The 16,307-nt window shown below is 38.9% G+C and overlaps 1 protein-coding gene across 4 annotated transcripts in view; it reads right to left on the bottom strand.

Annotated features, from left to right (window-relative positions):
- Positions 1-419: 419 nt before the first annotated feature.
- Positions 420-16,307, bottom strand: part of LOC130920469 (testis-expressed protein 2-like) — a 36,638-nt gene continuing 20,750 nt past the window's right edge. For 3 of the 4 annotated variants that reach the window (XM_057843722.1, XM_057843720.1, XM_057843721.1), the window contains exons 3-13: positions 13,539-15,033; positions 13,210-13,410; positions 12,764-13,067; positions 12,165-12,388; positions 11,829-11,993; positions 10,565-10,664; positions 8,404-8,521; positions 6,663-6,776; positions 5,386-5,601; positions 5,099-5,219; positions 420-2,017 (exon numbers count right to left, since the gene is read on the bottom strand). In XM_057843722.1, coding sequence (XP_057699705.1) covers positions 1,874-2,017; positions 5,099-5,219; positions 5,386-5,601; positions 6,663-6,776; positions 8,404-8,521; positions 10,565-10,664; positions 11,829-11,993; positions 12,165-12,388; positions 12,764-13,067; positions 13,210-13,410; positions 13,539-15,014 — 3,183 coding nt within the window. In that variant the 5' untranslated portion in view covers positions 15,015-15,033 and the 3' untranslated portion in view covers positions 420-1,873. The remainder of the gene's footprint in view (positions 2,018-5,098; positions 5,220-5,385; positions 5,602-6,662; positions 6,777-8,403; positions 8,522-10,564; positions 10,665-11,828; positions 11,994-12,164; positions 12,389-12,763; positions 13,068-13,209; positions 13,411-13,538; positions 15,034-16,307) is intronic. The other variant, XM_057843724.1, reaches the window with a different exon arrangement.

Below are 16,307 nucleotides of genomic sequence, written 5' to 3'. Positions count from 1 at the left end.
GTGTGTGTGTGTGTGTGGGGGGGGGGGGGTTCAAGTCATCAGCCAAACAAACGTGCGTTTGAGGGGAAAAAATGGACTGGCACATTCAGCGATTAAAAAGGGGTCAGTGTAAGTCTGAACATAATTAAAGTACTGTAATCCACTTAATAATGGTAGGATCATTTCTATCCTTCCAACATATAGGAAGACAATATAACTGAAGTCATTATATGATGCAAATCAGGTTGCTTAAAAGTTGGTGGGAATAATTTGAGCATCCTGAAAAGTTGGTAGTGTTATGTCCCTACCGTCCCTATGCAAACCTACGCCTTTGATGTCAAGGATAAGCAAGCAAAATTGTTGTAGCATTTTATTAAAGGCTGACACACCTCAATTCAGAAAGCTAATTGTAAAAGCACAGAAAAATACTTACACCAATATAAATATTTTACTGATTGAAATTTATTTTGCTTTATAAATAAGGCAGATAGACAATCACTTTATTTGGCTTTAAAAATTGCACATTAATTTTAAAATGTCAGTAATAATTCACAGATACAAGTCGCTGTTATCTTCATATACCCTCAACTTTGTGATTCTATTTACTCCAAAGTAGACAAAAACAGAAGCCACATGCCATCTCTTTGGGAAAAAAAAAAAGTTAGCATATCCCACTAAGGCATATGGGTAAACAATCACATAAGCAGATCTATGGTGTTGCACCCCATTAGTATCATTTAAAAAAAAAACAAAGAGTATTCATTCTTGTAAACAATGACAACTGTAAGTGTAGCAATTGCAACTGACACAGTAAATAGCAACAGATGTGTGTTCCTTTTAACAAAGATGACTGGCACTGTATGCCGAATGGTAGTACTTTGGTTAAAATTGTAATTACAACACGTTTTTCCACACATGTAATCTATAAGCTTATATTCTTGGAGGGAAGCATTCAATGAAGTACCTTGGCATCATCAGAGTATGGCCAAACTTAAATGACATCAACAAATGGTGTGTAGAGCTCTTTGTAAGCACAGTTGGTTGATGTTGGAGTTGTTTAAGTCAACAAGCTTAAATGTTCCATAAATATAAATGATGCAAATGTAATTACATCACATAATTCGTGAGACACACTGTACATTGCAAACTCTTCGTGCAGTCACTTGCATATCGCAATCAAAAAGGTAGACACTGTTCATTATAACATTACATAACACATACATTCAATCAATCTTTTACAAATTATACTTCTCATTAGACTTCTGTATCTATATCACATCATTCATTAGTCAATGCAGCATTTACATCATTGCACTTGTGTTTACGATTATATGGAATGTACACGGTCAATTCTGATTTTTCCCAAATAAGATTTGTCTTTGAGCATATATTATCTATATAGATGTTGATAAGTTACATTATTGACATAAAACGTGGCATTCAGGTTGAGGTCACAACACAAATGAACACTGTTAGTTAACACCTGATCAATAAGAATCTGTGCCTTTACCTGCTAAATTTTAGTCAATACCTGACACACAATCTACTCTTTTTCGGTGGCCTCAAGAAAACCTTATTCTTTGCAGGCCATAAGACATCTGGTGAATGCTTCTAAATGTGTAGCACAATAAGGCGACTAGTTATACATTGCATGTTACTAGCTATAACTAAGCCATTCTATCGCCGATACATTCTTCCTTGCATGAAAATCCTTCAAAGAAATGACAAATACAATGAACGGAGCAGCACATACCTTCTGTTTAGTGACAGTATTGTGTAAGTATCTAGTTTGCTTACATTTTGTATCGGTTGAGGGAAAACTATTCAAACAGTGGGGGTGTATTTTTGGTCCTAAATTTGGAAACACTGTATTGTAAACAAGCATCTTTTGTGGTTAGCTGGTGCTTTCCCTCTCTGGATGGGATGGCACTTTGTACACTGCAGAACAACCCGAAAGTCCAGTAGCTGTTCGTTGGTCCATGGCTGAGTGCATGAGAGTCAGCCACACATCGTCCATGTTCGGCATTACAAAAATTTTCTGAAAAAAGGCAAAGACAGAGTGACTGGCAGGTTCAACATTTGGACCCCTTAATAAACAAAACTCATTCCAGGAAGCCACTCTATTTCGTATTCATTTATATTTGGAAGCAAATTTTAAATAGAAAAGCATGGACACAAAATATAACCTAAACAAACCAAACTGTTAGCAAACAATCAACCAAAACATGAAAACTCTAAACATATTTACATATTTATTTACAGGGCAATGGCAACGGATGTGACAACACAAAAACTTTTCCAGAGAGCCATATCGTTTACACGGCAACAGCATTTTGAGGGGCTGAAAACGCAAAAATTTGAAAAAGGCCTTCCACAATGGAAATCTGGAAAATGCTCCCTGGTGTTGACGTTATCTAAACAGTTGATAACGCAAATTGAGTTTTAGGTGAGGTAAAAATAATGCTCCAATATACTGCCAGTGAATGGGGTGAAGATTATTGATGAAGTCGGTGCACGCAGACAGTCCGACAGTGTATGAAAACATGTCCTCAAGTAGCAACCTTACACACAGCCTAACTGCGTTCAACATAATTCAAGAATCTTGTCAACTAGTCACTATTCTAATTATAGCCTAATTAGCTTCGCCATGTTGTTATTTGGTCAGGACAAAAGAGGAAAAAGCAGAAGGTGTTGGGACGCCCCTCTATTATTAAAATAGTTGGTATGCTCAGTCAGCCGCAGGAGTTAGGACATGGAAGTAATGCACTCTCGTACTTTCTTGATAAGGGTTTCGTGACCAACGCATATCTACTGTGTCTTCCTTTCGACACATGCAACAAATAGAAGGGTTGGACGCAGGCAGTGTTGTTAATAACAGTGTTACTAACCGCATTATTTTTTTCAGTAGCGAGTAATCGAATTAATTACTTTTCTCATCTTGGCAACGCCGTTACAGTTACTGAGGCGGGAAGGACGTGCGTTACTGTGTTGGTTGAATGACGCGAGAAAAGTTTGAGAGAGACGGACTCACGCAGACAAGAGAGCAGAGCAGTAGTGGGGAGGAGGCAAGGGATTGAGATGGCGTTGCAAATGCAATGCTAGGTGGCTCCAATAATACCTGACTGTAGCCGATAGCCTACAAACTACGCCCACATGATGCTACGGTAGATATCAGATAATATAGAACTAGATGCAAATGACATACTCGGCGGCATTAGCAACATGTATTACTACACTCACCGGCCACTTTATTAGGTACACCATGCTAGTAATGGGTTGGACCCCCTTTTGCCTTCAGAACTGCCTCAATTCTTCGTGGCATAGATTCAACAAGGTGCTGGAAGTATTCCTCAGAGAGTTTGGTCCATATTGACATGATGGCATCACACAGTTGGTGCAGATTTGTCGGCTGCACATCCATGATGCCAATCTCCCGTTCCACCACATCTCAAAGATGCTCTATTGGATTGAGATCTGGTGACTGTGGAGGCCATTTGAGTACATTGAATTCATTGTCATGTTCAAGAAACCAGTCAGAGATTATTCCAGCTTTATGACATGTCGCATTATCCTGCTGAAAGTAGCCATCAGAAGTTGGGTACATTGTGGTCATAAAGGGATGGACATGGTCAGCAACAATACTCAGGTAGGCTGTGGGGTTCCAACGATGCTCCATTGGTACCAAGGGGCCGAAAGAGTGCCAAGAAAATATTCCCCACACCATTACACCAACACCAAAAGCCATTCTCCTCTGACCTCTGGCATCAACAAGGCATTTCCGCCCACAGAACTGCCGCTCACTGGATATTTTTTCTTTTTCGGACCATTCTCTGTATACCCTAGAGATGGTTGTGCGTGAAAATCCCAGTAGATCAGCAGTTTCTGAAATACTCAGACCAGCCCTTCTGGCACCAACAACCAAACAACCATGCCACGTTCAAAGTCACTCAAATCACCTTTCTTCCCCATACTGATGCTCTGTTTGAACTGCAGGAGATTGTCTTAAACCATGTCTACATGCCTAAATGCACTGAGTTGCCGCCATGTGATTGGCTGATTAGAAATTAAGTGTAAACGAGCAGTTGGACAGGTGTACCTAATAAAGTGGCCGGTGAGTGTAGATGCGTTATTAAACATCCGCCATCTTAAAGCAGTAGACCTCTCAGAAAGGCTCTGTTGTGGAGAAACTTCCTAGCGAACCTATGTGTTTTTATCTAAAATGCTCCTAAATCGGCAAAATCTTAACTTAAATCTTTAAATGATGAAACAGTTTTAAAACTTACACATGTCGAAAGTAGACAGAAGGGAACTAATGCAATAACGGGAGCAATATAAACAACTTTAACGGTTGATTCACAACATTAAATGACTTCCACACATAGCAAAGCTTACTATCTAGTTATCGCAATATCCGCAATACCCCTGTGTCTAGTTAAGTTTAGGGTAAAGACTTGGGCTTCCCAAAAACCCTTTAAACTTCACATTGTGTGACCTGTTTTTTTTTTTTGTTTTTTTTTTTTTGAGAAAAAAAAAACATGACAATTATCACCAGTTACTTTGCGAAGTAACTAATTACTCTTACATTCAGGTAACTGAGTTACTAACGCAATTACTTTTTGGGGGAAATAACTTGTAACTGTAATTAATCACTTTTTCAAAGTAAGATTAACAAAACTGCTCACAGGACTCAAGTTTTGGTGGTGCTGCAACCTAAACATTGGGTATTCATACTACATCGGCAAATTGGAGGCTTCATGTACTTTTGACCTTCAGTGTGTACAGTTTTCCCCACACATAATCGTCGTGAAACGTGGAATTAAAATAACGGCAAAACGCCACTTTTGTGTTATCGTGCAAGATCATTGTCGTGTAAAGGTGGCCTTAATTCTTTGTCCTATGCTGTAGTAAATTAAACAAAAATCATCCATTTGTTCCGTCTAGGTATTGTGCCTAAACAAGATCACCAAACGCACGAACAATAAAAGGACACCACGAATTCTTCGAGGCATGCTGAAATCAGGCATTGCCTCAAATCACAACATAAGTACTGTTTGACTTCAGGAGATACACTGCATCTTGGAATACAAACGCACTAATTGAATACACAGCAGATTAGTACCTGCAGCTCCTGCTCCAGTTTTTTCTCGATCCAGTCAGTGACTTGAGCCAGAGTGACTTCTCTTTCTCCAAGTTTTGGTCGTGCCTTCAGTTCCAGGTGAGGCGGCTTCCGAAAGCCATACCTGAAAAACCCAATGTTTCCACAATGACCTTCCTTCCCAAACATATGGGGAAAAAAACCCTCCACAGAGTTTACATTAACTACTGACATTAAAACAGATCCGTTAGTTTTACAATTCCTGTGCTGTACATTCATTTCACAGGTCATGAAAATGTCATTGAACATACCAAATCCTGTCAGTGGGCGGGGGAGGTATATTGACAGCAAGAGTTCCTTGGAGTTTCTGCACCTCAACTGTGAGAAGGAGAGGTGTGTTGGACACTTCCTCCATCTTTTTCTTGATGAACTCTGTCTCCGTGGCTTTCTGGAAGTATTTGGATTTGGCGATCTTGTCGACAAAGCGCATTATTTTGTTGGGTTTGTGGCCTCCAACAAAGGTATATCTACATAAAATACCAAGAAAACATTTCAAAATATGAATTTGTTTACTCAATCATCCAATGCTAAGGTATAGTTTATTGGAGGTATAGATAGAAATGACATGCAATACAATGAATTGTTCAACACTGTTGGCCAAAAGTATCGACACCCCTGCAATTCTCTCAGATAATGCTCAATTTCTTCCAGAAAATGATTGCAATTACAAATGCTTCGGCCATAATATCTTCATTTATTTTGCTTGCAATTAAAAAACACAAAAGAGAATGGGGGAAAAAAATTAAATCATTATCATTTTTACACAAGTTATGATAGAATGTGCACAATTGTGCAAAAAATATGTCAGTGTGTATTTTTATCTCATTCCATTTTTATTTTACTTTAAAAAAATGTTGCATTGAAGTTGCAAAATATTTTAAATTCATCTTAATTCTAATCTGTTATCACAAAAACATGGCGTTTCGAAGCATTGTTGAGTTGAATTTAGTTCAATAGCTTATATTTTGTGTTGCATTATTTAAAGAGGAGTTTGTTGGAAGTTGTGATTTGAGACAGAAAAAATATGATTTAAGGTTCACTTTACAGATTACATTGAAGACTGATAAGAATGAGCACCTTTCTCTGGCCATTGAATTGATCTTATATCGACTGTTCTAGTTATCTGAGAAGTACATTACATTAGTACAGGTTTCATCAGTTCTTGCACATAGGCTAGACACGACAGGTCAAATTTGACTGCTCACAGGCAATTGGTCTTAGTTACAAACATGAAAAAATCTCGATAATAAAATTCACAGGCAAAATTACAATCCTTATTTGGTAAAGAGGAGCATTAAGACTGGTAAGTGGACAATCACTCAAGTTGAAATGGAATGCTTGGGCTAGGCAGGAGCGCAAGTGACTTAAAGAAGGGGATGCTTCTCCAAATAGTATTTAGTATATAGTAGTTGTATACAAACAGTATTTACACAGTCTGGTAGACGTGGGTCACTGTGCAGTATAAGAAAATCATTATCTCTATGGATTATATTATACAGATTTGATACATTTAGAGGAACCTTCTCACCCTTCTGCTCCAGGGATTTCGTTTGACTGCTCAGAGGCATCTTCTTCATCTGATGAGCCTGCACTGGAAGACTCCTCGTCACTGTCAGCCAGGCAGTAAGTTCGGGGTCTGAATCTAAGAACACACCAAAAGACATCCAAAGTATCATTCAAAGGCCCACATATCACTTTGGTATATAGTGTGTGCAAACCCACAGCATATTTCTACATGTGACTGAAACATGTACAGTGTAGTGTCTTGCTTAAGGACACTTAGGCGAGTTCATCAGGGCAGAGAATTGAACCCATAACCTCTGGTTGGGGAACAAACTGAGGCGTGGCTCAGTGGTAGAGTAGTTGACACCGAACCCCACGTTGCTCCTAATGCTGCGTCACCAGTAGATGGATGGCGAGATAGTGTAAAGCGCTTTGAGCGCCTTGAAAGGTGGAAAAGCGCTATACAAGTATAACACCATTTACCATATATTTTTGTATCTCTCTGCAGTGCCATTTTATTTTTGGATTATTTTGCTATTTTTGAGCCCTTAAAAAGTTGGGGAAAAAATAAGTATTGATTAGGCCTCAACGTTATTGGGAAAAAAATAACATTGTGATATATATTCTCAAGGCTCCACAGTTGCTTGGATGCATTGGTCGCAGTGGTGCGCCTAACTTTCTTTTTAAGTTGCACCAGCACAAAATGAAGGCGCAAGCACATTTCCTCACCTTTAATACAATACTTTTAATCACTCGCCATAACATTAATATAATTCAGTCATTCATTCATCTTCTGAACCGCTTATTCTCACGAGGGTCGCAGGGGTGCTGGTGCTAACAAAGCTAACTCCAGGTAGAAGGTGGGGTACCCCCTGAACAGGTTGCCAGCCAGTCACTGGGCATATATAGACACACAAACATTCACACACACACACACTCACACCTACGGACAATTTGGAGTGTTCAATAAGCATACCATGCACGTTTTTTTCAGACGTGGCAGGAACCTGAAGAAAACCCATGCTCATTTTTAAACAAGAATAACGTAGAAAAATTATTGTCTTTATTAAATGCCTCATTGAGTGAGTCTATTCAAATTCACTCATGCTTTGACGCTCACACTATCGAGAATAGCTTCTCGACAACGAGGATTGACTAAAAGATTATTAACAAATTTTTGCCTTTGATCGTAGCGCTACCGAGCCTTTCTCTCGCCAGATCAAAGCTGTAAACCTGTCAATCATTATTAACTTGAAGTACCAAACGCGCGCTGAACTAGTGAGCAAGAAATGCAGCAGGAGGGAGGATGAGAGGCTGTACTAGCGTGAAGCAGAATAACAATTTTTAAATTAAAAACACGATCATTTTCACCTGATTCTGATCCTCTGAAAAATGGTGTGATCAGCACAACTTCTGATCACATGATCAGATCATGACATCCTTATAAAACACACCTCGGAAATAATGCCGTTGCACTTATTGAATGTAAAATCTCAAACTGAATGGTCATAGATTGTTGAATATGGTCAGTGGGCACTTACCAATAAGTGACACGTATCCAATTAAAAGCAGCAAAGGAAGCAGAGTCCAAGAGAGTAGAAAGGAAGAAGAGAAGGTTTGGAAAAATCAACAGAAGAAGGTGAAGTTGGCTCGACAAAATGTGATTTGTTTTGAAAATGAAAAGCAGCATTTTATACGATACGCATGGGGAAATCTCGTAGCATCATCAATCATGGAAACATGACATTGCAGTTTGAATTCTTTACCCATCTTCCCCTAAACGGAGGCTTTCTCCTTCCTTGCCCAGACGAATCAGGTTCATCTTAGTTTCCAGGGTCATCAGGAAGGACCCAGTGTAGGATATGTCCAAGTCAAACCACAGACCTGTGGGGGAAAAGTGATAATCAGAGAGGTAACATTAGAATTTGCATTGATTTGGAGGACAGCTTATAGTCGTAATTAGTCAGGGTGTTAGAAAAAAAAGTCTCATATCGATTCAAAATCCGTCTGTCCTCACACGTGTGTTTTTGGTGGAAATAAATAATACAGTGGCTGCACATCTACCGTATTTTTCGGACTATAAGTCACAGTTTTTTTTCATAGTTTGGCTGGGGGTGCGACTTATACTCAGGAGCGACTTATGTGTGAAATTATTAACACATTATGATATCATTCACATGTTATTTTGGTGTTTTGGAGAGACACTGATGGTTTGGTAAACTTGTTAGCATGTTCTTTATGCTATTGTTATCTGAATAACTCTTAGTAGCTATGTTACGTTAACATATCGGCCACATTCGCATTTCGTTGTTCATGCATCATGTAACATTATCATACTGTATACTTATTCAGCATGTTGTTCTCTATTGTATTTTTATTTTAAATTGCCTTTCAAGATGACATATCTATGTGTTGGATTTCATTAAGTAAATTTCCCCCAAAAATGCGACTTATACTCCGGTGCGACTTTTACATGTTTCTTTCCTCTTTGTTGGGCATTTTATGGCTGGTGCGACTTATACTTAGGTGCGACTTATAGTCCGAAAAATACGGTACTCACTTACACTAATTGGCAGGGCACAGCTGCCTTGCGTTGCAATCTGCTGAAGTAGCAACAACATCTCGCCTGAGTTATCCCAGGTGGCTTATTCATACTATAGTCTCGCGGGATTTGGCGCCATGGAGAAAAAGTTTCAACATGGCGGAGATAGAGATCTTCGATGCCCCGAAGCACCTTTATAAGTCTGAAATATGGGCTAATTTTGTTTTTTACTGCAAAAACGGAGGCATGGAGTGTGACAAGAGCCACACCATATGCAAGCTGTGCAATGCAGAAGAAATGCTGCGGAAACACAAAGTTATTTTTGGTCTTTTGGCCTGTGGTGGTTGGTATAGGTGGATGCTCAAGCTAATATTTTGACTATACATCCTTTAAGATGTTTTTTTTTTTTTTTTTCTCCTTATTTAGAATCCCACACTTTAGCAGATTTGGACTAAAGCAGGTTTGCACTAAAGCAGGTTTGCACAAAAAAAAAAATTGTTTAAACATAAAACAAAAACATGTTTACTTGGGTGCCAGATGAGCTTTCAAGAATAAATTGGTATAAATGTACTTTTATGTCCATCTTGATTTGTTTCTTAAAGTGTAGTATTGGGATTAATCGGGATCGAATGAAATCGTGACCTGTGACTCGTGATATGAGTCGTATCACCAGATATGGGGCAATACACATCCCTGCTAGTAAGCATGTCTGCCTTAGATTTGGCTCATATTCAGTACATTTGTGTGAGTATTCTGCAATTACTCTGAAATTTGAATTGACTATGTTGAAGTGGTAGATTCACCGATATTATTATCAATTTCTCTGAGGGAATTTTGGGCTTGGAAGAAAAGTTGATTTAGAACCCGTATAAATGGCCAATCATATCAACCAATAGACTGAAAAGGAACTGCTTAGGTAGTTTGCCAAGTAAAACTGTAATTTCCAGTAGGAAAAGACACTGTTCAGACAGCAGTGTCACTAAAGCAAGAAATATTAGCATCAAAGTCTCAGTTCTGCTTGATAATTCCTTCACCAAAATATATTTTCATCCAGTTTTTGGGTTAGTTGCCACAATTCGGAAAACATACTTTATTCTACCACTAATTAATTATTAAAAACAAAAAACAAAAAGGTTATTTTTTTTCTTGCTGAAAGAAGGTACTATATTTTTCATTTGTAATGTGTTACATATGTATAATCAGATACAACGGAATAGTGTAACAAAATGCTTAGTAACTGATGGCAGTGCTGAAAACTTGCAGTCATTGAGTAAATTTGCACAATAGTTATGTGGCAATATAGTCCTATGTCAAGAAATTGTGCGCACGAGAAATAGCGTAAACCGTGAAGTATACCCATATTTGCATTTGTTTCTCTCGCTTGCCTTTATAATCGATGAAAGGACTGGATGCTCGAAGGATCCTCGGTGTGGACACACCCATGTCTAATTCTGTCAAGGTTAGCTCATTCATGAAGTATGGCAACTGTAAAAGAGAAACTGAATTTAATTGTTCCCAAAAATATTTTATGATTTTTGAATAACCTCTGAAAAATAATCATAGTAAACAAAAAGTAAATACCACAGATAGACCTTGTTTTTACATGTCACTTCTTTGTGAATATGTGTAAGCTAAACATTTTTCAACATGGTACTGAGACTGCAATACAATATTACAAACCTTAATATTAAGTACCATTAAGGATTCTAGAACGATGTCAATATTAAACAAATAATGACTCAAAGATTGTAAACAAACCACAAAGATGAACTAAGGATGAACCAATTAGGGGTGCACAATATTCATTTTTTTGAAACCGATACAGATATCACTTCCTGCACCTCAAGGCCGATACCGTTAAGTTTTTGAACACCTGTAGGTAAAAAATACTAGTGGTGGATTCAGTATAGATTTGCCTATGACCTAACCAGAATTTTCATGATAACATGAACATTATTATAACGAACAAAACAAAGAACAGTTTTGACTTCTAATTAAGTGCCCATATTCATTTTTTCAAATAAATGAGTCAATCACAATCAATCAGTCAATATAATTGACGATGTGTTCCCCTGAACAATGAACACTGAGCTAAAACAAACAAACCCAACAGGTATTGTGCTTTGTCAGCAAATAAAACATTTGGTGCAACAGGAGAGGAGACTTTTGTGGTCTTGGGCCATAAAAAAAACTTTCATAACCTGGCAATTATAGGATAGCAAGCCTATCAATAACCAAACGGCCTCTCAAGAACGTGTAAACATAACACTGTAAAATGCCAACATTTGCTAATTGCCATGGTAAGGTTTATAACTCAGTGATGGAAAAATGCGGCCTCTAGAACAGTAACAAACCTTTGCATACTAGCAAAACGAAAGTGGAAACAAATGCACACATTCCAATCCACCGACACAGCGCCACAAGTATTATCGGGCCTATTAATAATGTTATTGGATTAATTGGGATGATGTCATAATTCCTATTATCGGACCGATAATTATGTGCACCTCTAGAACTAATCAAAATTACACTGACTGAATACTGTACGTGCGTTTTTTTAAGCCTCACAAAGACAACAAGTGTGACAAAACAATTCATTCACTGTTTGAATTTGTCGAATGTGTAAAAAAAAGGGTGTCATCTGCTCACCCTTATTTTGCTAAGTTTCATTTGAATCTTCTTGGAGACAACTTGGGCCCAGTATGGCTCCCTCAGAAAATCCCAAAAGAGACGGCCCACAGCTGCATTCACCCAGGCAACATGATCCTCCCACTCCTCCATAAGCTGCTCCTGTGCTGACGTGGGGCTCTGAGGCTATAGGAGCAGTATGTTGATAAACAGGTACACATTTAGTACTGTATAGTGAACAAATTATGATTCTACTATCGTATAATGAACACATACTGCATAATTATATAGGTGCTGTTAACACAGTATTGAGGCACTGGAGGAAACTTGGTTAGTCAAAAAAGGAATATGTAATACCTTTTTATCCGCTGCTGGGCTGCTTTGTGGACAGTATAGCTCAGAGCTGTTCTCTGGAGAATGGAGGGCAACCTGTTTTGGCAACAATGATGCCATGTAGACACTGTAGTCCAACAGCTGGGTTTTGGCACTGTCTGCTGTTGGCAAATCTTTTGTCCTGGGCTGTGATGCCAGGGCATCATCCAAGCTACTCCGGCTACTACTGCGACTGTCAGAGCTGAGAGCTATGGGCCATAATTACAAGAACAGGCTGAGGAATTATTTCAAGTTTTCAGTCCCTTTAAGGCACAGGTGTCAAACTAACTCCACAAAGGGCCAAGTGGGAGCACGATTTCGTTCCAACCAATGACGAGGATAGCTTTTCATCAATCTGTTATCTTACAAGTACTGTATAATCAGTTGAGTGCAGTCAGGCGCTGTTGTTTCAGTTGGAATGAAATCCTGCACCCACTTGGCCCTTTCTAGGATTGACACCTGTGCTTAAAAAGGATCTTGAAATGTAGCATGAGAAAAATGTATGACTCATCAACTAAAATGAACAGTTGTATGGGAGTAACTGGGTATGTTTTGGGGAAATATAATCAATCATCCATGCTTACCGCCTTTGGAGCTTGCAGGACTTGCAGCTTTCTTTAAATCCACCTTAGTCATAGAAGCTGAAATAAACCTCTGAAACCATTCTTCCTTGTCCCTCCCAGTCCTTCCGAATAGATAGAGAGTCAGATCTCTACTGGATGACATTGACCGAGCTGGCTCCTGGGCTCCTGTCCCCTCTGCGCCGTTCTCATTTGTGTCATTTTCCACTTTAGATATGAAATTATCCTGTTTGCCAAGTTCAATGCAGATGGGATATTTTTTGTTCCATATCCGTTTCCGGGCCAGGCTCTGAGGCACTAGATGCACCTAGAAGATGGTTTGAATGAAATTAAATGATTGTTGCTTTGCTGAACATATTATGTGCCAAGACCTAAGGAACAGTTGGAACTGATCATGTATGGAGTGTGTGTGTGTGCTTATGGCATGAATAAGTTATTTAACTACATACTTTGCTGTTTGTTAGGTCATAGATCTTCTGACTGATGTAGGTTACATCTGGTTTCTGTTCACCGTGTATGGCACGTCGGGCAATATTGTGGTTTGGTTTAGACAGACGGATGATGGAGCCCTCCAAGCGGACAAACACAGAATGTGTCAATGTGGCATGGTAGGTTTCTGGGTCATAGTTAGTTATTTCATTCATCCAGCCCTGAAGAGGAGGAACATTTTACAGGTTTAAGTAGTTAGAAAGGACTATAATGACCTTTCAATAAATATATAAATATGCTTGCCTTTAAAAAAATAGATAAATTGAATTTACAAATACTTTTCACTGACCTTAAAGATTTGTGGTTCTTTAATGTCTAATCGTGTGGCATTACACAATTTTTCATGGTCTTTGGAATATCTGAAGCGTCTGTCAGGTTCTGGTCCAGCCAGCCACACAATTCCTATTGCTACATAGAATCCAAACGCCACTCCAAGCAACATCCCTGTGACATAGTCTGGCAAAGGCAATATAAAACACCCATAGACCAGCAGAGTAAGGATAGAAAGGGCATAGTAAGGAACACTTGGCAGAAGCTCAGCATCTTCATCTTTATCCTCACTGCAATGTTCAGTACTTGCACTCAATGGCACTTGAGACTGCCTACTAGTTCCAGAACCAACATCGACATCAGTGTCAGTACAAGAATCAAAGTCCTCACTGTACAAAATGTAAAAGTCCTCATCCTCCTGTTTTGCGAGTGCAGACATAGAGCACTTGTCCAACGATATCGGAAATGAGGATGATTTGTTGGTGCTCTTAATGTCAAAAGGTGCCACGTGAAAATCTGTTGGTCCATTGTTTGCGCTTTCTCCATCCAATTCACTGCCTTCTTCCTCTTTGATACAGTCGTTGTTGTTACTTTCAAGATGGCCATCAGCAGAAGTCAGGTTATAGAGTTCGGACGCACTGGCAGACAGAGTCTTTGGTCGACTGAGGCTACTGCTGCTCTTTTCATCCATGATCTTACTTAGTAGTTGAAGTGGTTCGTAGATAGCCTCGGAGAGACGACGTTTAGTGTCTTCAATTCGTGCTTCAACCTCAGAAACTTTGAAGAAGCTGCGGTTATCTGGTGAGATCAATGGTGAAGAAGGGGTTGTTTTTGAATCACTGGCTGCTGACGTAGTAGTATTCTGCATTCGGGACTGAGTGAAGTGTTTGAATAGTTGGAGATTAAGGCGAGACTCTGATAGGCGATAGGTGGAGGAGTCCTGAGATGTGTCAGATGATAAGGATTTAACTAGAGATTTCATCAATTGCCTATGTCTTGTTGTGTTAGAAGTAATAGAAGAAACTCCATCTTTAGACTCATCAGAGGAAAAAGGCTTCATTAAAGTAATAAAGGACTTGTCAGTGGACGGAAAGCTTAAAGATTTTGTGGGTGATGAACTTGAATTTGTGCTTTTTTGCTCAGCGAGATGTGGCAATGAAGTTGTATGAGAAGTAGAGCGTGGTGAAAGTCTAGTAGATTGGGATGTGGGAGCCTCATCAACAGAAGGATCCAATTGCTGTGCTTCAAACATCTCCTCACTGGCCTCAATGCCTGTCACAATATTTAAGTCATCCTGTGTGGTAGATGTGGAGGAGAGTGATGTTGTGTAAAGCTCTTCCTCTTCCTCTTCTTCTTCCTTCCCAAGTACTGAGAAGTGGATTGTAACGTTCTCATTTGACTCGGATCGATGGACATGGAGCTTCGGCGCCAAAGCAGGTGGCTTTGGGTCTGTGGAGTAAGTGCTTTCTGCATGGCTAGGGTGCTGGCTAGTCATTGCAGCACTCCCAGTTTGTCTGTTAAGAAGAAAAAGACACCACAAAAGTAAGTCTACTCAGAAATGTTGAACATCAGCAGTCATTGTAGCTATAGTCAATCTACTGTATGATTGGTCAAAGGCTGTTTTAAGGTGGGACTTAAGAGAAAGGTCAATTAGGAACACAACTATAGCGTTATATTTGTGCCACTATTCTAACTGAGCAATGATAGATTTTGAGCACAAAAAAATATATTGAGTGAGCGAGTACCATTAGGGATTGAGTGTCAGTATAATGTATTTATCTCTTAAAAGAAATGTGACTGAACACAAAAAAATCTTATGACAACATACAATTGAGGAGTTGTATTGGGGCATGATGACGTGAGCCTATCTGGATGCCAACATAGTGCAAGTTACATAAGTCAATCCATCTATCTTTTACTTATCCTCACTCGGCGTGCTCTGGAGCCTCTCCAGGCAGACTTTGAGCAAGAGACAGGGCACACTCTGGACTGGTCACTAGAGTCAGTGAGAATCCTATCTGAATAGACGCTTGCATTCGGCATCTTTTAAAGCACTTTCTAATGTTTGTGGGGTTTCACAATTCTCTCTTGGAATTCCTGGCCGATTTCTTTTGATTTTCCCATGAATTTCAACATGGAAGCAGTGTGTTTAAGGAGTGGCCTTACATACATCCCCAGTTGTGCCATCAATTAACTTGCATATTGTCAGTTAACCTATCAGGAGCTTCCAAACCCATGACCTCATCATTTGGACCATTCTGTCAAGACATAGTACTAGGCATGTGCCGGTATGATATTTTGACGGTACGATAACCGTGAGCAAAAATACCGCGGTTTCACGGTATTGCAATTATAGCTCCCAAAAATTTTGAGATGTATGGGTTAAAAAAACAAAACAAAACACTTTTTTCCATTGAACAGGATTTTTTTTTTTCAGACCATAGTTGCAAATTGGAACATGAATATATTGTTAAAATAAATAAATTATCAATATAAAAAAATATTTTAAATAAAATTAAAATAAATATAACTTATAGACTATACTCACAGCCGCAGCTCAAGTTGCTCAAGATTAGAGCAAGAACAAAATAATTTCTAGAAAAAAGTAAAAACACTTCTGAATAATTTTTTAAAAAATTTAAACTGCATGACTTTTTTTTTGAGGGTGGAAAAGCTTAAGTGAAGTTTCGCCATTTTCAGCCACTGTGTCAACTCTAGTCTAAATGATGTCATGCCTTTGTGTTAAAAAGAACATAAAGAATTCATAAGTTAGTTAAAAATGTATAAG

The sequence above is a fragment of the Corythoichthys intestinalis genome, chromosome 8 (genome assembly GCF_030265065.1).
Source record: "Corythoichthys intestinalis isolate RoL2023-P3 chromosome 8, ASM3026506v1, whole genome shotgun sequence".
In the NCBI taxonomy this organism is placed as follows: Eukaryota; Metazoa; Chordata; class Actinopteri; order Syngnathiformes; family Syngnathidae; genus Corythoichthys; species Corythoichthys intestinalis.
This window is presented reverse-complemented; position numbering and strand designations above follow the sequence as displayed.